The 24,060-nt window shown below is 32.1% G+C and overlaps 2 protein-coding genes across 17 annotated transcripts in view; one reads left to right on the top strand and one right to left on the bottom strand.

The window, feature by feature from the left end:
• Positions 1-3,556: 3,556 nt before the first annotated feature.
• Positions 3,557-11,658, bottom strand: LOC134700401 (ubiquitin-like-conjugating enzyme ATG10). Its single transcript, XM_063561801.1, has 6 exons — positions 11,356-11,658; positions 9,624-9,692; positions 8,462-8,603; positions 8,102-8,199; positions 7,538-7,635; positions 3,557-4,939 (listed from the first exon to the last, which is right to left on the bottom strand). Exons 1-6 carry the CDS (start codon positions 11,458-11,460, stop codon positions 4,843-4,845), a joined length of 609 nt encoding a protein of 202 aa, XP_063417871.1. The 5' UTR covers positions 11,461-11,658; the 3' UTR covers positions 3,557-4,842.
• The window catches only part of LOC134700398 (single-stranded DNA-binding protein 3-like), a 78,736-nt gene continuing 65,900 nt past the window's right edge, over positions 11,225-24,060 (top strand). For 10 of the 16 annotated variants that reach the window (XM_063561786.1, XM_063561791.1, XM_063561788.1 and 7 more), the window contains exons 1-5: positions 11,225-11,357; positions 12,639-12,774; positions 13,189-13,261; positions 14,150-14,211; positions 21,344-21,428. In XM_063561786.1, coding sequence (XP_063417856.1) covers positions 12,719-12,774; positions 13,189-13,261; positions 14,150-14,211; positions 21,344-21,428 — 276 coding nt within the window. In that variant the 5' untranslated portion in view covers positions 11,225-11,357; positions 12,639-12,718. Of the gene's footprint in view, positions 11,358-11,515; positions 11,613-12,638; positions 12,775-13,188; positions 13,262-14,149; positions 14,212-21,343; positions 21,429-24,060 lie in introns of those variants that run through there. The other 6 variants (XM_063561794.1, XM_063561793.1, XM_063561789.1 and 3 more) reach the window with 2 other exon arrangements.

The following is a 24,060-nucleotide window of genomic DNA, read 5'->3' as shown; positions in this document are numbered from 1 at the left end:
TACAAGATTGAACAGCTTATATATATACAGAGCAAAGGAAACCAAACGATGACAAGGAATATGACCTAAGCAACGCAATCCTGAAAAAATGTTTTTCAAAATATTGTTCTTAATAACAGCTAATTTAAACAAAACAACATTTGTATGATCATCATGCCAGAACTGACAAATCGTGTTTCCTTTGATGATTATGAGCTGTAGCATGAAAAAGACAATTTTAGGCCTCAAAATGCCATTGCACATAATTTTGAATTTCGCTGAAAAATGGATTAGGTTTAATCGAACAGACTCGCTATAACCTGCGACTATAATACATGGAGTAAGTTTCACAAAAAAAACGTACGACTATTTTTAACCATAAGTCAATTCAGTATACTTTATGTTCAATCTTAGTCGTAGGTTTTTTTTGTTAAATTTTCTCGTGAATCTATCTATTAGTCAAACGGCCTGTAACACTATATATAAAACAAGGTTGAAAAATTACATGCTTCAAGTATTTTTATTTTTAGAACTTTTATGTTATTTAACATTTTGTTTGTAAAACTCGTTTCAAATCTAATGAATATGAAATAGGACAGATCATGGTTATCTTATAAAAAAATCATTTGTGGGACATTTCTGGAAGCTGATTCAGAAGACAGATAGTAAAAGTTGTTTTTGCACTGTTAGATTCTTGTACAGTCAGGCGGCTGACCAGCATTTAAACCGACACCAAGAGTTAGACACCCCCAGCGTAACAACAAAATAGTATCCTCTTCACCAAATCCAGAGACATCATTAGTCCCAACATTAAAATGTCAACATAACATAATTGAGAATGTTTACATTTGTACATTATTGTTCCTAAAATAGAGGAATTCACAGTAATTGCAACTAAATATGACACTAAAAAACTACAATTGCAATAAAGGTCATACAAATAAAATAACAATAACAAAGACCAAGGACATCTAACTAATGGATAAGTCCTTGCAAAGGCTAACTCATAACACAGACTATATGTCACTGCTTTTATAGTAATACCAAATTAACAATAAGTAAATACATTTCCATAGACATCTGCCGGTATAAAGGGGACCAAAATTCATTACACGAGCCTGCACTAGCTGTAAGTCAGTGTTGATGAATAACATATATACTATTTTGGAAGAATGATTAAATGTTGTTAAAATTTTAAACATTTTTTAGAATAACCTTTCTAATTAAAGTCTCTCACGTGTGAAATGTAGGTCACAATGACCAAACTATCAATGGTCTACGTTTGCCTTTTGATAAGAAATGGAAACAAGACAAGAGTTTAGCACAACATCCAATGTGTGATTATTTAGGAAAAATGTTTAGTGATTGAATGTTGTTCACATGTTAAACGTTTATGAGATAAACATAGCTACATATTTAAAAAGCGGTCTCTCGTATGTGAAATTAAGGGTTACAATTACCCAAATATCACTGGTTTACGTTGTTCTTTTGATCAGAAGTGCTGCAGTGAAATATCATAGACAACTTGAAGCCTGAGATACACATATATCTGTCTCAGCCTCATTCATAACTATACACAGAAAGTAATACTGCTAGCATAAGCTGGCCCTTTGGTGTCCATAAGCTTGGTAAATAATGTTAAAAATTACATAGTTGTTTTGCTACGTTTTTTTCTTAAGAAATCTTTCAATGAATGTATCTCATATTCTACTGCTTCATATCACTGCAATCATAATGGTTCATGACAGTTTAGCCTATGTTATCTTATATACAAAGACAAATCATTTAAAAGTCACAAGGACATGAATTTTCTGTTGCCATCTGTAATAACCATCTAATACGAAATACCAGATCCAAGTCAGATACACTGAGTTGTTAAAGCAGCGGTCAGATACACTGAGTTGTTAAAGCAGTCTATTTAATTAGCAGATTTTTGTTGTTTAATTTATTCTCCGATATTCAGTATACAAAACATGTTGGGACAGTATATGGTGTGGCCACACTCTCGTTGTTGAAGGCTATATAGTGTCCTCTAGATATTAAATTATAACTATAGCAATGATTGTTGTTGGGTTGCTGTATCAGGCAGTATTGTACATTGAAATCAAAATCACAAGTTACATTATCATTGGAAAGTAGTTGCTATTCATTGGTGGCTTGTCTCCCTTAATATACCATATGCCCAGGAGCAAGTGCTTGTAAACTGGCACAATTTAAATGGTCTCTGCTTGATTAGAAATTTTCATTTCCCCTATTTGCAGTAATTTTGACGTTATGTTTCATATACTAACACAGTTTGGTACCTTCTTGTCGAAAAAATGAGACATAGCGATCCTACATTCCATCGTCGTTGGACAGAAGCTTGTTTATGATTATTAGATAGTATCCAGAAAGATTTTTTTTTTAAAGTACGGTTTGTCCGTATTTGACTTATAAATTCGTTTTTTTTACTGCCAGTTAACATTACATTCACTCTGAGGTTAAAGTTTTTATACTTTATAGCTAAAGCAAGGGTTGACTTGAATACTGTCATCACTGTCAAATCTGTTTTATCTGTATCTTTCAGTGGACATACTTGAAACATGGAATTATCAATAAAATATTTATAAAGAATCAAATATCACCCTGAAAAGTTAAACCAAGACAGACATCTTGCACAAAGACCTGAATAAAGGGAAATAATTCAGTTTTACTTTTGTCATATTTGTAACTTTCTAGGATTGTCTCCCTTTAAAATTGTCAACTTCAAACATATAAACACGACACTAAATATTGACAACTGACTAAATCTGTGGGTTCTTGAATAGGGAAAATAACCAGCTATATCTACTGAGTAGTGATGTTTGACTAGTTACATTGAAATCTAAGTTTTACTACTGGAACTATTTTTTTTTTAATACTGTCAATCAATTTTGTTTTAATGCATTTATAATTGTCTTGGTTGAACTATGCACACGGATATGAAATGAAATATTGTTATTTCATAAAATACTGCATGTGCAAATAATACTTAAATTAGCTGTTGTCTGCTCTTTGGTCAGGTTGTTGTCTCTGTGACATATTCCCCATTTCCATTCTCAATTTTATAGATTGACAAAAAAAGTGTGCACTCGAGAAACAACTTTATGCTTGGCAAGATTATGTTAATAGAAAACTTTGTTGCTCCTGGCTGCACACCATGTTTCCATGATGGAAAACTGTATACATTATGTGTTTTTCATTGAATAAAATGCAGTTACAACTTAATAACAGTGCCCAATGATAATATAAAGCCCCACTGATTTTGGTCCTTTAATGGACCTTCTTTCGAGTATAAATTGTTTTATTGTGTTTTTGATCTCCTTATATAGTGATTTGTCAATGGTTGACATGATCGAGGTTATTTCTTACCAAGAATATTCTGTGTGCTACCAGTAGATATAATTGGCAGTTGTTTTAACAAGTGGTTGGGTGAACCAGCAGATGCTTTATTCGGCAGATAAGTTGTCCTGTGAAGAGTTTACCAGAAGGAAGTTTAATATAATTAAATTAGAGTTACTAAAAGTGAGTGTGTATAAGTTACAACCAAAAACATAGATAAAAATAAATATTTATTAATATCAATAAGCAAAATAAACCAAAGTTTACAAGTACACAGGTGCGGAGCAATGTTGTTGCTTGCTTATTTATGTGCAAACATAGACGGCTGCCTTCATGTGGTCCATGGTGTCTACCTTTCTATACTAATAAATGGTTTGCATGGTGGTAAAGGTGTATCGCTAAATAATTGCATTCCAGTTCATCTCCATGGGTGGGTCAGGTAACCCATCATCACCAAAGTTAATGAATATCACAATTGTTCAGATTAGATTCAATATTCTATTAGAATTTATCGATAAATTTTAAATCTCCCATGTCTGTGATTTTCACCGTGCTAGCCTTGAGTTAAACATCAAGTCCAATGTCGGGCAAGACTTGACACTGACTGGAGTATGATTGATTTCCAAAAGATTTTCATTGAGGCCAGAGCCAGATGCATTCCGTTATCTGTTCACAAGTATTGTTTTATTATTCAGCAGACTGTTTGTTTTGGTACTGCAGTATTGGAGAGGTTCTGTACATTTGTGTGTCTGTCTGTTGTGATTTAAAAGATTGTCAGATCTAGTGAATTTAAAACCACTTTTTACCATCAAAGGTTTGTTGGCTGTGCAAGTTTAAGTGTCGTTTTAGTCTGCTCTTGCTTTTTTAAATTGCCTGACAAATATCACAAAAAAGGAGCTTTCTGACATACTGGATGGTAAACAAAAATTGTAATGTAGTCAAGGACATTGTTGGGCAAGGATTGTACTGAAACTTAGAGGTCTTTAAACCATTTATTCCGATGTGTTTCAGCTCTGAGTCATAGTCCCCAAAAATCCTCTCTTTTACTTTTAAGATTGTCTGACAAGAGGTCATTTTGATTGTTCCAGAGGACTTCAATGATTTCATACGACATATGATAAATTTCGTGTTCTGTCTGATTGAAATGTTTTAAAACCAGTTAGTTATGATATCTTGTTTTTCACATATCAGAGATATTCAACTAGTCAAGATTTAAATGGATGTTTGCTTTTTCCAACATGAAGTTGTTTACAGAATTTGTATGTAATCATTTAGATGATATTGGATGTGTTCTCGTTACTAATAATATTTTTTTTTCTTTCGATATTTGCCTTCTGTGAATGTACTACAAAATGTATATGCTTTTATCTGGAACTGCAAACCATGTTGGAACTTTAGATTCTTGGAAACCTCAGGGTAATTTCTCTATGATGTGTTCACTTCTTATGTTTTGACACTGAATCACTGTAGAGTCTCATATCATATATCAACTGACTAAGGTTATTAATCTCCAGGTTTGACATGTCCATATCCATAGAGTGGGGATATCTTCAAGCCAACTACAGGACCTACTGCACACAACCAACTCAGCAGGTAGTTTCTGAAATAAACACATTTCAATGATATTTTTTTGTATGAATTTAGGATGAAAGAACATACATGTATAAGATGAATAAAACTAAAGCAATCAAATCATTTGGACATTTAAAATTTTCTAATGTATGTAGTTCAGATATTTTGCATTCTAATTATAAATTAAATAAACATTATTTATTATGTTTTGTTATTTGGTTTGTCTTTCATTTACTCTAAAACATCACTTACATTACTTGTTTAAGGTATTTACTACAAACCACTGTATTGAAGAATATAATCACAGCATAACTTTAATTCTTTATTTAATGAATGGCTATTATTTATTTTGATTTTATTGAACCATAAAACTAATTTTTGACTCTTCACATTGAATAATCCGCGAAGCGCGGATTATGTAAAATGTGAAGAGTAAAAAATTAGTTTTATGGTTCAATAAAATCAAAATAAATTATTGCCATTCATTATAAATAAATTTCTATCAAAAATAAGGCTCAAAGAACTTTTTATATTATTTATATTAACAATAACAACCGTACACACAACGTCAGAGTGGCAGACCTGGGGCCATTACATTGCAATGTAATGCATTACATTACAATTACTTTGTGATTCTTCCATTACAATTACAATTACATTTTTTCTCACATGAAATGCATTACATTACAATTACTTTGCCTGTGTAATGCATTACATTACACATTACTTTTTCAATATAAAAACAAAAAGCATTTCAAAAACAGAGGTATATGTACATATGTATACAGTGTTAGGTACATAGACTTCAAATACTGGTTAATTAATATGTCCATTGCACTTTATCATCATAAGTGGTTTAAATGTGATGCCATTAAGAGAACAGCGATCAGTTCTTTTTTCACCTTTCCGGCAGCCTTTCTACAGGAGCTTATGTCATGTATGTGTGGGAAATGGCTAAATACTTGATAGCTGTATTAGCCAAAGAAGAAAGGCACACTGAATTTGACTTCCATTATTCCAGTGCATTGATTGAAATTTCTTCACATGGCTCAGACAAGTAGATGTCAACATCATGTACTGTACCGTACCAGTGTCTATATCCTTTGATTCAGTAGTAGTAGGCATGAAACTGAAAAAGTCACTTTCAAGTTTCTTAGGTTGTGGTAAAAAATAAATAAATTATCATATAATTTTGTTTCTAACATTGATCACTTAATTATTAAGACATCATTAAGGATTTGAAAGGGATATAATAAATGTGTCATTAAAGGATTATCTTGTTAAATGCCTAAGGGTTCTGTGAGGACAAATATAAGATGAGAAGATCTGATTGCAATAAAAACATTGTGATAATAATTAGGTGAAATAACAACACAGACAGGACCCAAACCACATTGAAATACATGTAAGGTGTGTATAGAGTTATGAAATTTTCATCTTCATATTTTTTTCATTGATCTATATAGTTTCGTTTGATAATTTTTTTATAAGATTTTTCATAGACCACCAAACACCAAAATATTCCCATATCATATTAAAAATTTGTTAAACAAATATCAGAAACCAAGATCAAAGACTTGATATTTTTTACCATTTTATATTTCTTACCTTAATGTGTGTTTTAAAGATTGATGTAATTTATTTAATATAGTAATTGACTGTGACAAAAATTTTATGCCATACTTTCATTTGTTTTTGTTAATATTTTATTTTTATTATACAATTTATTCTTCAATTTTATATATTTTACCAATCTGTAATGAAAAGTAATGAACTGTAATGGAGGCATTACATCAATTTTTAACTAAAGTAATCATTACATTACATGTAATTGTAATGCAGAAAATGTGCATTACAAATTACTTTGCATTACATCCAAAAAATGTAATATTACCATGCATTACGATTACAAATTACCATTACCCCAGGCCTGCAGAGTGGGCGTGTCACCATCAAAATTGACAACATTGAAAATAAAACTAATAATTTTAGCCAATCAGAAGACAGTAAAAACACATAATTTATTTATAATTCTGTGAAAATTGGATATCATAAATACTAATGTATACTGTATTACTTTAATTTTAGTTTCTTGTGTACAGTTTGGAAATTAGTATGGAGTTCATTATCACTGAACTAGTATATATTTGATTAGGGGCCAGTTAAAGGAGGACTCCCGGTGCGGGAATTTCTTGCTACATTGAAGACCTGTTGGTGACCTTCTGTTGTTGTTTTTGTCTATGGTCGGGTTGTTGTCTCTTTGACACATTCCCCATTTCCATTCTCAATTTTATTTTTTATGTTGATCAAAACCATAATTATATAAAGTTTTCTCTCATACTTTTAAAATTGAAATGGAAAGAATCTACACAAGAAGGTTCACATAACTCCAAATAGAGGTAAAAACATATGCAACATACAAAATAAATCAGAATTGTAAGGATATAATTGTGAAAAAGATAAATCATTTTTCTTTCTTTTTTTCGAGAAGGTCTTGATTCAGAATTCAAAATCACAGATCATGTATATTTTTAAGAATTTATGACAAGAATTTTCTCGTAATAAATTTCTGGTCAATTTGATGTTTAGTATATACATGTATATTTACTTGTTAAGACTGACATACCTGTGACCATCATCTTGTATTGCTGTTACTTGTGCCATTAAATCTGTAGTGTGACATGGATGCAGCATGAAAAATGGACGACCAAGTAAAGGATGTTCCTGAAAAAATTTGAATTTAACATATTAATATATGCTAAATCTAATCCTGAAAGTTATATGTCACTATTTTTACATTTTGCATGAATAAAAGATGTTCCGTAATGACCTCAGTTTTTTTAATGTACATATAATATCGTAGACATTGCTTTTACAACAAAAACAAAACAATGCTGCTTTTGCATACAATTTTGTTTTTGTTTGTAATATTTGGTTGCTTCCTTATTTACATCACCTATTATACATATATAAAGAGTTATCACTTCTTGAAGTCTAGAAATTTATCAACACCCCTTATTTGAAGAGGACCAGTCATCGTTCTTTTTTCTGTACAGAGGGGTAATGTTTAAAGTTTTGACTTTCTCTAAAGGTTTGGTTTCTACAACCATAAATGTAAATCAGTTATCACATTAGAGAATTCGTAAATATGCAAAACTGACATCTAAAAATTATCAACATGTATTATTACCTGTTGTGTTATAAAACTCCAGCGCTCTTCTAACAATCTGTCTCTGTAGCATTCTGGGATATCAGACCAAACTTCATCAAGACTTAATAATTTTCCATCTGCAAAACCAAAATTTATTTTAAAATATTTCAGTATAGCTTATGGCTAGTATATGTTGTAAAGGTGTCCTGCTCGTTATCAAAACATTTTCGTGTATTTCTCTGATGTCAGAAGTCTTGTTTTATATTTGTAATTAAAAGTTAAAATTGTAGAATAAATATGTAATTGCTAATTTTGAGTCATAACATGTACAACTGTCAAGGCTTAATCTTAACTAGAAAATGGAACAACAACAAAAATGATCACTGTTTTTAACCTTACTCTGGTGATACACATTAAAGTATAAAACAGGAACATTATAACTGTGGCTGTATACAACATGGTACTCGTACGTCACACATTCTGTAGAACTCAATTCTAGTTGACATCCATCTTCCTCATCTACTGAAGTCAAATCTTCAGTCTGTAAATAAGTAGATATAAATTTTTGGTGATACATTTTAATTTTATACAATAAGTCCTTTATTTCAAGAAAATCTGTAAAAAGTTATATCATAGTAGACCTATATCGATTAAACACAGTTACAGTAAACTTATCAATAATAAGATATAAACTTTCCATGCTTTTCTAAATTTCAAAATACTAATGGGAGATAACTCTAGTTTGCAGCTGTGCAATTTATAAATCTACTTGCTTTGCCTTTAGTGTTATAAAACAAACACCACAAAAAGAAAAAAGTATTGCATTATTCTTTTTATTAAAATATTTCCTGAAGTTAGAATATCAAAGAATAAAGATATTTTCTGTTTCAGAAACTGCTCCACTCAAATTATTGTTTCCTTGTTTCTTAAAACCCAAGTTTAAAAGATTCTACTTTCATCTGATCTACTAGAACAGAACTTTGACATTCAAAATATCTGTAATATCAAAATCACATAAATCAATGCCAACAAAACCATAAAATATGATCTTTGGATCTTCTTACAAACTCCAAAGTTACATCAAACCACAAAATTATGTGGAAGTGTACAATCCCTGGATTGAAAATATAAGAAATCTCATAAAGATTAAAATTCTGCAGAGAAAGTATAAATCCAAAAAAGCAATCTTGAATTCTCATCAAAGAAAGATTTTCTTTTCTTTTTTAGAATTAATGTCCCATAACTCTGAATTAAAACAATGCAAAATCTAACAAATTGAAAAAGAGCTCCATTTCCACAATCCTAGTATTTCAAGTAAATTAAAATTCTTCAAAGCAAACTTGAGTAATTGTACAACACAGAGTCGTGATAGACGGATACACAGAGCTGATTATGTATAACCCAGTCGTGATAGACTGGTACAAATAGCTGATTTCTAACGAACAACCTATGAAATTTGGAGGACTCTAATAGCACTTGATACCTATTTCCACCTACACATGTACATTGCAGCCACACATATTTAATGGTTCTGTTTGATGGTTTGGATGGAATTAATAACCTGCTTTTCCTCAATGTGTTGTCTTGACACTTTTTTTACTTCTTTCTTGGACAGATAGTACTGTTCGTCCTGAAAAAAAGACACCAAATTATATACAATTTTATCATATTTGCAATCAAAACGTCATAAATTATGTACCTGGCCAAAAGAATTGGAATTAATCCAAAAAGGCACAATATTTTTATTAATCTACTAAAATGAAAATAAATAAAATAGATTTTTCTTTACACAGACTTGGCAAAGACAAAACATAGGAAAATAGAAAAAGCATTTATTTTGCTCTTCCTCATCTTGATAAACCAGGGAGACCTACAAAATTCATGATCACTCTACAACAAAGGTTCAAAATTATGAGCATCAGTCAACCAATATTGTTTATGTTGGGGACTTTGTTTTACTTATGACCCCTTTGAGTAGTGCAAAGAAAATCTCATCTTTGAGGCCAAGTTCGGATGGATATCTAGAGTAGATAGGATTGACATGGTCATATATAACACCTGTTATGATTGGATATAGCTTTCCCGCCATTAGAGCTCAATGAGCCCAGTGGGTTGTGGCAGGGTTACTAGAGATCGACTCGATATCCCGGATGTTATGACGTCGACCCAATCAAATTTGAATTAAAACATATTCAGAGTAGGGGCCTTGTGTTTCCGGTAATCTAGAGTTCCTACTCTTCAAAATTATTTACCGTTCATATGGAACTAGAGTCAGTACTCGAGTTCCATCTGAACTTGGCCCATAATATTTGAGCATTATTTGATTTTATGAAATCAGGAGATGTGCATCAATGAGACAGCAGCCAGAGACAAACACAAGAACAAAATGATATCCTGAGGTCAAGAAGTATGATAAGATCAAAACTAGAGGCTCCAAAGAAAACAACAGACAATGGACGCAAAGTGATAAGCTAATTTAACCCCTGGATCTGCAACATGCACTTTAGATTGTTATAATTTGTGTTCCAAGGTGATTCAACAGGTCAGCTTGGAAAAACAAATTTTAATTTTACAATATATTATTTCAAATTCTATGTTAACAAGGTTATAAAGCATAAAAAACTACATAAATAAGGCCGTTAGTTTTCTTGTTTGAAATGTTTTACATTGTCATTTCAGAGACTTTTAAAGCTGACTATGCGGTATGGGCTTTGCCCAATGTCGAAGGCTGAACGGTGTCCTATACATTTGTAGTTGTTAATTTCTGTGTCATTTTGGTCTCTTGAGCAGAGTCGTCTCATTGGCAATCATATCTTCTTTTTTATATGGAAAAAAATATCCATGGCCTAAAAACCATAAGTTGCTAGTTTGTAGTATTAATACTTTTTATTTGAGTATTATTTGAAAATTAAAGTCAATACAAGTTAAAAAAAAAAAAATATCCCTTTTATTTAAAAAAAATCTTCGTTTATTCCTCATGTATTTAGTAAATTATCAATTTGAAGGTCTGGTTACCAAATTAAAAGGCCTAATAAAAATCACTTTTATATATAAGAATCTGCTGAAAAGGTTTCATTTTAGGTTGTTATTACTTGATTTGTTTGCAATACCCTCTTTCAATTTTTCACTGAGGAACCCCTAAACAGAATAATTCATTTCTGAGAACACTCGTACGTTAAATGTAGAGTGTTACGAATATAACGGAAGTTTGGAGATAGACTTGGAGTTGCAGCCACCAAAAATAGGACAAAGAGTTTCCAGGTTTAGGTGTATTGACACTTTATTATTCTTACAGGTATTTCTTTCATTTTCCACGAATCCTTTGTCTTTTCAGCCAAAACAAGGAAATCATGTGCTAACTTAACAAATTCATCACCAGAGATTGAACCTGCCGCCATCACATAAATCTGGTCTTTTTACGTGGGAGTAAAATCCAAGCGTAGAACACAAAAAATACAGGTCGATCGATGTAGTGTGTGTGTATTTACCGAGAGGCCGAATGTGAATAACACGTTGATTTTATTGTTTGTTAATGTAGACTTTCATCTAGGTAACTTAATTGGATGATTCTTTACTGTTTTCAATACTGATAAATGTGCAATTGCTTTAAGACAGAAATACGTCTTGGTTATATATAAAATAATTTTAATCGTGCACCCCTAGGAAACCTCAGGACTTCTGTGGAGTTTCTAGATCCCCATATCTATTGAGTTAACTTGCTGCAAATAGGTCAACACTATATCACATTATTATTTAAAATTTTTGTATACATATTATTGACCACGTATATAACATTTTTTGTTTACTTTGGAAAAAAATAATAATTTAGGAAAAACTTTACTAATAAAAGGTTACTAGCGTCAATAGAATTTTTCGAATTTGTATTTTGGGCAAAAATATAATACAAATTCAACAGGAATTAAATAATAAATTCATAAAGTTTTGGTCGATTTTTAATAGAGTTGAATGATTCTTATATTCGCTGAAGAAAAGTTTAATTTTATGTTTTAATTACCATCATTGTTAAGGTTTAAAAGATATTATTTAATAGAAACTTTTGGAGAAAATGCCAGGTTGTAGAACTGCAACAGCCTGCTGTGGGACCTTTGTTGCATTTATGAGATGACCATTTCAAAATTTTGTTTAAAAAAAAAACGTTTTGTAGAAAATGATACAAAATTATCCAAAAGATCGTTTGAAGTCTTAAACTGCTAGTGTATTAATTTACTCTCTATGTTTGTAAAAATTTTGAGGGGGGAAACTAAAAAAAAAGCTAAAATAGTCATTATTTTGAAAATTAAATAAAATATTATACAATAAAGGAATTTTAACTAATGTGTAATTACACACAATGTTAGTTAATTTTAAGCGATGTCGATTAGATTAACAATACGTAAACATTCATTGACGCATTATTTTTTTCTCGCCGCTAACTTGTACAAAAATATACGTCTTTTGTATTTGGCTTTGTGCCAACAACTCTTTGTCGCTGTAACACACTAGTTCTAGTTGATCAGTTTCTAGATCCTCTCATTCTCTAAAAATAACTGACTAATCAACTGTCTTCTTTGGACAGCACAACTTGATGTTACCACAGCTACGGGGTCAGTGTCGTCCTTGATGGTTTGACAGGTGCGTGACAGTTCAGCTCCCAGCATGTACGCCAAGGGGAAAGGATCAACGGTACCATCAGACGCTCAAGCAAGAGAAAAGTAAGTTTTTATACATATATAACATATCTAAGAAGGAAAGCATTCATTTTTGTTCCAAATAAGATTTTTATTAGGGCGCAATTTCGATTTGAATCCGTGAAGCGGAGCGTTTTCCACCTGTACTGGGGGATGCCCCATTCACTGTGTATTATACACGGCTCTTCCGGTTATTAAACTTTCAACAATACAAATACATGTTTCATGATTTAAACAAATAACAACGTTTCCTAACTGACTAAGACTCCAATTACTGATAGAGAGGATGGCACATCAATAAATGTACAAATTTACGATGCCCATAAACACGTAAACAATGAATTCAAGACAACTTCCTGTGTCCAATAAACATATGAATGAAACTGAATCTGAATGTCTGCCCAATTTGTAAATAATAAAATATTACTTTTTTTTCAGATTAGCACTATATGTATATGAATATTTGTTACACGTTGGAGCACAGAAAAGTGCACAGACGTTTTTATCAGAGGTATGAATAATTTAATATATAAACAACAACAAAATATCTAACCGATCTACATCAACACTTATACTTTAGAGATGCATATAAATATACATGTACAACTGTCAAGTTTGATTTGCATTGCCATTACTGCAGCTTTGTTTTATTATTCTTTTGTGACATAAAGGGCATTGAAGTAGCCTTATAAAGTATACCAAGATAATCATGGCAATGAAAAATACCCTCTCGATATAATAGAGGTTCAGATATTGAGATGAAACCTATTAAGATAATGCACCCATGACGTACATTGTTGGAGCACATATATCCTGTCCTTCATGCTGACCATAAAGATGCTTAGGTGATTTTTTTTATTAATAACATGAAAAAGCAATTTCTATCCATACAATTTATGTTCAGAGATATATCAGAATGCTGTCAGGACTGAGGTTGCACTGTACATTACACAATCTCATGGATAAAAGTTAATAGATATACAAACAAGGAATCATTTGATTGTTGAATAATTTTGAATTCTGGAAAATTGATGAAAAATTAATGATGAAACCAACCCAAGTTTTAGGGTTAGCCATGCACACATGGTTAAGGGGGTTAGTTAGTTCATACTGAAATGATAGTGAAAGTAAAATTAACCTTGGTTATGCACACATGGCTAACCTTATTTTTTTGGGATAGTTTTCATCATAAATTTCTAATCAATTTTCCAGAATTCAAAATTATTCAACAATCAAATGATTCCTTGTGTAAATGAAAGTAATGGGCTTGGATTAATGTTTGTAAAGCTGAAAAAGATCAACTCTTTCATGACTGAATGAGGAAAAACAATTGGACATTGATTATGTCATTATCAACAAATCAAAAAGGATTTTGAAATATTTTTATTAACAATTTCAGATACGATGGGAAAAGAACATAACATTAGGAGAACCACCTGGGTTTCTACATTCCTGGTGGTGGTAAGTACATTTATTGTCCTTCCCTTTCTCTATATCACTCTGCTCTGTCACTCCATTTTCTTGTAAAAAGGCTGCAAGACATGAGCAAGCATTATCAGTGACCTCACAATGTGTTAGGTTATGTATCAAGCTTGCTTTTGTTCACTAGGGTAAATTTATACTGTTGAAAGGAGAGAGACTTGTAATAGAATGATATTACAGATTATAGGGTTTTCTACATGTTCACATAGATATATGTATTTAGATATCAGCTACTGGACAGATTGAGACGCTTGTTTGCTTATTATCTGGTCTCACTTGCCCAAAAGATTCACATTTTTTGCCTTAAGCTAATATTCCACAATAGCAATGTGTAAAGAACTCGATAAACTATATACATACAAATAAAGTATGCTTGAGCAGTGTCTACTAAACTTGTACTGAGTGTGAGACAACAGGAGAAATACTTAAAACCTTTTGTTTTCTGTCACACTTGACTTATGGACATTGTAGCAGGGATTCTTGGAACTTGCTGGGGGCCTTGGCGGCCAAGTGGTCTAAGTAGTTCTGTAATCACTAGCGGTCAACACTGAGGTTCAGCAGCTCTACTACTGTCAACACTGTCTGAGTTTGTGAGTTTGAAACCCAGATTGTGCAAATTCACTGGACTTCCAATCTTAATTGTCAAGGATTATCAGTTTTCCTATCATAGTTTGGTGGTTTTCTTTGGGCACTCTGGCTCCCTCCACCTATAAAAACTGATTGCCACAAAAAGCCCAAAAAGTGGCACTTAAAACACCAACAATCAAACAATTAATCTTTGAACTGAATTATAATTTCATTCTTGAATTCAAACTTATTACCAACCACCCAATTAGTTATTACAACTGATGATAAGGCCTAAATTAATATAATGTTTGTTTCCCCAATCCTGACCCTGCCAAGCAAGGTGTGGGTAGGTAGGTAGGGAAATATTTTTTTTCCCCAAAAAGCCTGAATAGTGTCATAGTATTGGAGGGTGCTGCAAGCCTGAAAATCTGAAATGAATAAAATAATTTTTGACTTAGTTTTGACAATAAAATTTTATTAGTAGCACCCTTTTTGCAGAGTCGGTCGGGATTAGGGAAACGATTAATATTTTATTTTAGGCCTAACAAATATGAGTATGACAGAGATAAATCAAGGAGAACCACTGAAATCCTGACTTTTGGACAGGCACATATAGGATTAGTCAGGATAAGCAAATTGTCAACCCTGAGTATCAACGATCTTTCATAGGCTTCCAGATTAGATGACTGCAAAGGGACCCTCTGCAGTCATCTAATCTGGAAGCCTATGAAAGATCGTTGATAGTGATACTAGAACAAACTAAAACACAGTTGACAAGAACTTACCTCCTCAAAGCAAATGAATGTTCTCTTGACTCAGTCTTGAGTCAAGATTTCATGCATATGTAGATACAAATGTATATAGAGAGCCATGTTGTAGTGGTTAGTTCATCGGACTACTATCTCAAAAGTTCCTGGTTCGATCCACTTTCCAGGGAGAAAATTTCAGTGACTGAATTTTCAGCTCTCCCTTGACACCATTTGGGAGTATGGTCTTGAGGAAACAATGATAGTCTGTTGTAAGTTGACAAGAATAGACAGTTGTGTAGATTCTGCCGATATTGGGATTTCAGGAGTATTTACAAAATTTGATTTGGAAAAGAGACTTGCATTGTGGTCTGTGTATTCATTTGTAATAACATTCCATCATTACCAGCACCTTGAAATATTTCTCTAATGTAGAAGCCATACATCATGTTTACTCCAGTTTCTGTTACATCTGTGACCACCACTACTGTCTATTCTTTTTTGTCTTCAAAATTATACTCAATCCTGTATGATACTCCTTTTTCTTTGATTTTGAAATTGAAGAATGGGACATTTCCTTGAATTAGCATGTTTTACCATAAGACGTTGCATCCATCATATGGTGCGGGCCAAGTTTTAGTGTTTTAAACAAAGTCATGTTTATCATTATTAACATTTTGTTTTTAATGTGAGAGCCATACAAGTGTACATGTGCACCTTGAGATTGGTTGATGGTTGCATGCAATATTAGATATTTTATGCAGGAGGATCTGAATGGGGTAAAGAGAATAGAGAATAATGGGCTAATGCTATAAATCAATTGCTTGCTGAAGTATAACAAATAGAGAAGAATGTCTTTAAATTACCTGAAAATTCAAGAATACAAAAATGAAGGACCCATTCAAACCCTTTGGCATTCTAAAGTTGATAGCATGTTAATGAGATATATATGAATATGGAAATATTGCTGTTTTATGCTAGACTTTCAACATGCTGAGTCAGATTTTAAATTACAAGGTCTACAGGTAGACATACAACTTCCCTAACCCACATTATTCTGATCACGTATTGACCAGTCTTTGGTCTTACTTTAACTTAAATGCTGGGTGCTTGCAATTTGAAAGGAAACAACAGCTGCTGTCCATTTTAACGCCCTTTTGATTTTATTGACTCAGCTAGGAGTTGAACCCAAAACCTCTCAAACATGAGTCAATCAGTGTACCACAAGACCACAAAAGCTAATAATAATTTCATCCATTTAAAACCTGGTGTTGGTCTCATGTGCAATAACAGAGGACTTGGAAGAAGAATATATTGAATATTCAATTAAAAGATACATGTAGTTGAACTTTTCTGACCCATGTGCTTCAATGGCACCGTTTTCATTTGAAACATGTCATAGTAAATGGTGGGACATTGAGGGGTCTTTGGCTTTCATGCAGATCAATGCAAGGAAACCATAAAAGATAACTGATTTATATGTCCTTCCATTAACCATCATACCTGGTCTTATGAGGACCTGCTTATTTGGTGGATAATCAATGTTACCTCGTTACCTCCCCTTATTTCCTTGTATGTATAAGTGTTCATGTATAACATGAAGGGCCAACATGAGCAGCCTGCACCATGATTTGCACTTGCAAAATTGCAGAAAAGTTTTAAAACTGGAAGTTTTGATTTAAATTACACAAGTAAAATGTCCACCTAAGATGTCAAAACAAACAACTTTGGAAGTTCTCTGGCTTTTCCAGGGTACTACGTCTTGCTGCATAAACATCAGCTCATTAACACAAGTGACATCATAACAATTTGCGTCAGATTTTTGTTTTACAATGCATAAAGCAGCATCCTTCAAAAATCAAAGTTTTGCAGCGAAGTTTTCTGCATTGTTTATTAAAAAAAGCAGAAATATTTGAATAACAATATTGCACCCAAAAATAGGATACAATGATTATACAAACCTATATATCACCTTTCCCCATGCTAAAAAGCAAGTAAGAAAAGAATATTATAAATCAAATATTTTATCTTCAAAATTTTGGAGTGAGAGAGTGACAAAAAATGAATTATGCTTTAATCAAAGCATATTGCATCAAGTCCAGATAGATATTAAGAAAAGGATTTTTAAATCAAAATCAATGTTTGTCTTCAATAACCTGTGGATGGAGAGAGTTATTTTTGCCTTCTGATCTAAAAGTACCTGGCTTTCAACAAGGACAAGAAATTAAGATAACTATGTCATAGAGTTATATATGTATAAATATACTGTTAATGTGTTAATTTTCCTGGCATTATGTTTTCACTGTTTTTCTTGTAATTCACAGCGTTTTGACTTACTTCACAGGTCTTTACCATACATGTACGTCAGCTCTTAGTCAAATATTGTCCTTATTAGTTCCATCAGAAAATCTATTGTACTTTTATTAAACCCCTTTCCTTTAAGTTCATAACCACCATCCCATTATATAACTCCACCCTCACACAATTAAAAAAAGATTAGTGCAAATAGATTTGGCTCAACTCCTAATGTTTTCAAGGTTCAACTTTTATATCATGGTAGGTGTTAATAAATACATTTAAGGTGTGCATATTATCATGAGCTGGATTTGAGTTTCCTTCAAATGTGCCAAAAATAACAAAATGTTGGAAGCAAAAAGGTAAAATGAAATCCTGAAATTTATGGAAATGAAATGCTGTAATTTTAAACAAACTAATTTTGCCAGTAGAAAAATAACGTGATATAAAAGATCAGAAATATATAACAATTGGGTTGTTTCTTATAAAAACATAGTAGGAAAATTAGAAAAGGGAAATTAAATTTCTGTAAAGTCAATCTAAATTGCCTAAACATGGAATAAAAATTGCCTAATTCCTATAAAATATTCTCAAAATAAGTTGGCTTACAGTGTTTAATGCAATAATGGATCCCCAACTTCGCCTGAATGTGTTTCACTTACAGGTTAAAAATTGAAAAATGTGATAAAACCTACTGAAACTTGTATATTGAGTCTACAAGTAATACATGTAATATAAACTTTTAAAAAAATCAATACTGTAAACCATCTTCTTTTTGTGAGTGATTTATTTTTAGGGATTTTCGCGTTTAGATATATAACAGGAATATAAATCGTTGTGAATATTTTTCATACATATCTTTCCTCATTAAAATACATCAAGTAAATTTGAAAATTGCGAAAATAGATAGCTTCAAAGTAGACTAGAAAGAAAAAAAACATGAAAAAAAAGTATTTGCAAAAATTAGTTGGTTTACAGTACCTAACTTATGAAATTGAAATGAGTTCTGTTGGGCATTGCAGCCAAAGACAATTCATTACAATATTGCAAGCATTTCATGTCAAAGTTTGTGCAAATTATTATGCCCCCACCTTAGAGGAGGTAATTAAGTATCACCCTTGTCCATCTGTACATCTCAAATAGATATAGGAAGATGTGGTATGAGTGCCAATGAGACAACTCTCCATCCAAATAACAATTTAAAAAGTAAACCATTATAGGTTTAAGTACGGCCTTCAACACGGAGCCTTGGCTCACACCGAACAACAAGCTATAAAGGGCCCCAAAATTACTAGTGTAAAACCATTCGACCGGGAAAACCAACGGTCTAATCTACATGTATATAGTTGACTTGAGTTTGCCTCAACCAAATGAAACGAAACTTTACACAATGCTTACTACATGCACCACAAAAGACAGACCAAGTTTGAATTTTCATGGTTTAAATTTGACCATTCTAGTGTCATTTAATTATAGTTGCCAATAGATACCACTTTGATTTTTTTTTTTCCTAAAACTAAAAGACAAAGGTATATTTTTTTACTGGATTTTGATCTTTGATAAGAATTTTGAATAAATACCCCAAATTTGTCAAAATCTTCACCTTTTTAAACAAGATATTTTTAATAGATAAACATTCCTTTTAGAACCTTTCATCCAGATTCAGAAAAAAAAATCAATTTAAAACATGTAAAAGTGTATATTACACAATAGTTACAGATGTAACAAACATGATTTATGTACACATTTTGGGGATTTTGTTTTAATTTTAAAGTTGTCAAATTATGTGCTTGCAAAAAGGTGGCATATTTATCAGGTAATAAATTTACACTGGAAAACATCTTTTTGTGAAGAAATCTTGATTCTGATTTTTAATTGGATATTTATGGGTTTTTTTCCGGCTGAGTTTGGTTGTCCATTACCTAGACCATCTGGGCTGAAGTGTATTTTTCAGAGAATACACATTTCAGTTACTATAATAATTTGTGTTTCTAATGAACTGTAGGTTCAATGTTTAGTCTTCATAGATTAATACATACATGTATATAGGTAAATTGCACATGTATTTCAGATGCAAATGAAATGAACTATTTGTAAAAATACTTTTAAAATATGTTTGCGTTATAAATTTCATTCTGAGTTTTAGACATGTGTAGAAGTTTTCACAATTGGCTCAAGTCTTTGTCCAGGAATGTAGGTCTTCTATAGTGACCGTCCCACCTCATATTTAACCCCAAGGACATAACATCATTGTCTGGTTTATGAAAGTTTGAAGAATTGAAATTTTAACTTTGTATATATTATGTATGAGGGACATGGCTGAGCGGTTATGGCCTGCAGGGCTTTCCATAGAAACTGATGGTTAAAGAAGACATATTGATTTTGTGATAGTATTGATTTTCGAGCTGCTATAGTTTTCCTCAGTCAACCAACCAGAATCTTGTACACCTGCATATCTGCAATAGTCAATGGTTTTGCGTAGCAGTAAAACCTGACACTGTCCTAAACTTAGTTACAGTGAAAACTGCCTTATTTTTAACTGGATATTTCTATGAGTCATTAAAAAAAAGCCAGCTCCATAAGCATTGTTACTTAACAAACAACAGCTATTACTGTCAAGGCCAAATCTAAGTCATGACAGTAATGGTATGCTATATGGGTCATCACAAAGACAAAATAATTCTTCTCTAAGTAAACATAATTAGAAATCATCTAGCTGGATAATTTTCTTGTGTATTTAAAAATGACAAATTTTCGTCTTTCTTCACAAAACAGTCCATAATGTTGAACAAGTTAAGAATTATTATATTGTTTACTCTATATTTCAATAATTTTACTGAAAATCTAATATAAAAAGAATGTAATTGTGATAACATTTTTGTTGCTTCTTCCTTGACCTTTTGACCTTACGACTTCATCTATTTTAGTTTTTATGTTTTCAAGCACATTGTTTAATTTACTGAACTTTTAGTTTTGCGAGTGTCTGATGAAGGTTATTCCAGAAGAAAGTGTGTTATTAACACTATATACAAATATATACACATTTTGGATCACATGTTTATGTGCATGTTTGGACTAAGGCACACAGGTCAATACTCCTGTAAAATGCCAAGGAATATTCAATAAATTATAATCATAATCATAATTGTTGTTCTTCATCATAAAAGTTGCTGAAAGATCTTCAAAAATGACTTAAAAAGTTCCCAACCTGCATGAAGACCAAGAATGCCCTTGTTGTATTTTAAATATGCATCAATTTGTTTTGCAGTATGAAAAAAAATCATGTTGTAGGTGCAATGATGTCATTTATGGAAATGAGGAACTAGAAGTATAGATATATTGCTGATGAAAATGCATTTAAGGAGGTGTTGACAAATCTTGCTCCTAAAGATCAGCATCCAAGCACAATTTATAAATTTTTGACTGGTTATTTTATATACGTACTACGTATACCTAAACCAATCTGAAACTTGTTAAAAATGACATATTTTTTTCAATTTCAGTGTATTTTGGGATTTATATTGTGCAGCTCCAGAACGAAGGGACACATGTGATCATTCTAGTGAAGCCAAAGCATTTCATGATTATGTAAGTATTTATAACCAGGGGCCTAAGGTGTGCTGTCCTATTTTGCTCATTTATGAATTACACATCAGATTATTCTCTCCTTGATGGAGTGCTGCTACGTGATGGTATTCTGTGTTTTATGTAATACTAAATTTGTGCCCTTGCATTAATCTGCACCAGAATCTCTTCCAACTGCTTGTTGGAAGAACACTATTCCCACCTATCTTATGTGTCAAAACAGTTTATCAAATGCTTTCTAGGCTGAATAAAATTCATACTTGTCTGGGGAATCAGACTAGAGGCTTTCAGTGCAGACTGTTGCAAAGGTTCTTGTTGGGATCTTGACTATTTGTCTATCGGGATTTCATATGGGCGAAAAATAGATTTGGTGTATACATCAATGAAACAGCAACCCACAAGAAATTAACAGTTCAACATAAAGTCTGAATATATTGAAAATTATCATAACAATATGCCAAGCCCTATATCTGCACCAGTCTAGAACAAGTTGGAATCAAAGTTTTCCAGAGGTGGATTAAGAGGGTTTTTCAAGGGGCCTGTCCCCCCTTCTGTGGGAAAAATTTTGTTTATATAGGGAATAACTGGGGTGTTCCCTCTCTAAGGCAGTCAGTGGACCCCCTCTTGTGGAAATTTCTGGATCTGCCACTATTTTCAAAGCTTCAATACTCAATTGCCTGTATGTTTGACAACAACAATATTAGAAGATAACTGAAGACAATCCCTGTTAAAGATTCCTGTTGTTGAATCCCTAACTTTGGATAATGGTTGAATGTCAAATAAATGTTGTCAATGACAAAAGGATGTCTCATGACCTTGTCTCAAGGTCATTTTATAAGTATCTTGGTACATGTAACAGGACGAAGTTTTATATTACCAATTTGATTAAAACAATTCTTGAAAAAGATTGTTTGTTACGAAAAATGGTAGTGACACCCTACATATTAAAGTGATTTTTAGAAAACATACGTATTACAGTCACGCAATAAAATTTGAAGAAAAAGTTGTAGACTGGGAAAAAAAAGAGAAATGAATCAGTCAGTATTCATCAATCTTGTTGCATGTAACCTTGATTAAAGTAATTTACAAAACAGCTAAGATGTAAAGTTTTGATTCATCCACACTGGGATTAGGGACATGGTGGACATTACAGATTGGGCAAAGGATGGAGAGTACTATACTTCCAAGTTGTTAGAATGTGCCCATAATACAGATTGAAAATAAAATTTAGTTTGCTTCAAAATAAAACTGATAAGTAAATTTAATGGAAATATGCAGTTTGAGATAATAATTTTCTAACCCCCTAACTGGTGCCTAATTATAAGGTACCTACCTACCCTCTTAAGTCACTAGATCACTTTTAAAATGCACTCATATCATCAGGTCACTTTTAAGCAAATTTGAAACAGTTGATTTTAGACATTTTAAAGATCACAAGGTGGCCCTCCAAAATCTGAATTGCATTAACAATAGATTAAACTCAACTGATGATAAGTTTGAAACTCACAGCTAAATCTGAACATTGTAATGGTGGTTTTATATAAGTTTAGAGTTAAATTAAATCAAGAATTTGAGTAGATGACTCCTTTTAAATATAAGCCTTTAAAGGATAGAAGTGTACATGTAAAAAGTCAACTTAAGCTGCCTTATTTGGAAGAAATGGTAAAATCTGCACAAGACATTGTTAGTAATGACATAAATTGAGAGTGTTTTCAGATCAGATTTAGAGGGAGGGCCCTGGGGCTATTAGTTATCCTTTTGGTGCTTCATTTAAGGCTGATCGATGCACTTAGACTTTTAGAAGTTCCACTCCCAACACTCTTTTGCTAGAGGGGACTTTTTCCAAATCCTTGAATTGCACATGATGATTTTAAGGAATAAATACTGTGTAACATTGGGAAAAAATTAAAGGGCATATTGGATAATGTGCTTAAAATGAAATAATTATGTGCCAAAAGGCCCAAAACCTTCTGAGATTGTAGATGAAGACCATGGCCATATAAAATGGAATCAGTTGTAATATAGGCAAAAGTTGATTATAACACAAATTATACTTTGAAACTTATTTCTATTACACATGATTTGAATTTAAGTTTTGTAATATTGTTTTAAAATAATGATTTGTACAAACTTAGGTTACAGTAATTTGATGTCAAAATTGGCTTGTGAAAGGAGAAAAGCTTTAAAGTATGGGAGTCTGGGTCCAAGCAGTCTGCACTAAAACTTTTTCAACTACTAGTCTGAAAACAATGTTCTGACATTTTTCTTATTGGTCCAAACAAAGTTTGTTTTTTTAATTTACTAGTCCAAATGAAATTTGACTAGTCTGGGGCATATGACTAGTGTCTAACTGTGCAGACTGCCCAAGTGGAGTATACTGATCTCAAATAGTTCAATCATAGTCTTGACATTACAATTTTGAAATTCCAAATAAAGTCTGTTGAATCATGCATTAATATATAATATATATAACTTTACATAATCTATTACAAAATTTAAGGATAATTCCCCATTAAAGGAGGAGAACCTCTATTGATTTTGAGATAACTAAGTATATACATGTATATGTATAAGATCAAGGTCATAGCAGCTATAAGTGATCAGAGTTTTGTAAAATAATTATTTGTATAAGCAT

Source organism: Mytilus trossulus, unplaced genomic scaffold, assembly GCF_036588685.1.
Source record: "Mytilus trossulus isolate FHL-02 unplaced genomic scaffold, PNRI_Mtr1.1.1.hap1 h1tg000138l__unscaffolded, whole genome shotgun sequence".
Lineage (NCBI taxonomy): Eukaryota > Metazoa > Mollusca > Bivalvia > Mytilida > Mytilidae > Mytilus > Mytilus trossulus.
Note: the sequence above shows the minus strand (reverse complement) of the source record. Positions and strands in the feature narration are given on the sequence as shown.

Excerpts from the sequence above, each read along its gene's own strand:
- LOC134700401 (XM_063561801.1), bottom strand. The coding sequence starts at position 11,460 with ATGGCGGCAGGTTCAATCTCTGGTGATGAATTTGTTAAGTTAGCACAT. Across the intron at positions 8,200-8,461 it reads CTTTAATGTGTATCACCAGA|ATGGAAAATTATTAAGTCTT; the intron begins GTAAGGTTAAAA and ends TTGGTTTTGCAG. Across the intron at positions 7,636-8,101 it reads GGAGTTTTATAACACAACAG|GAACATCCTTTACTTGGTCG; the intron begins GTAATAATACAT and ends AAATTTTTTCAG.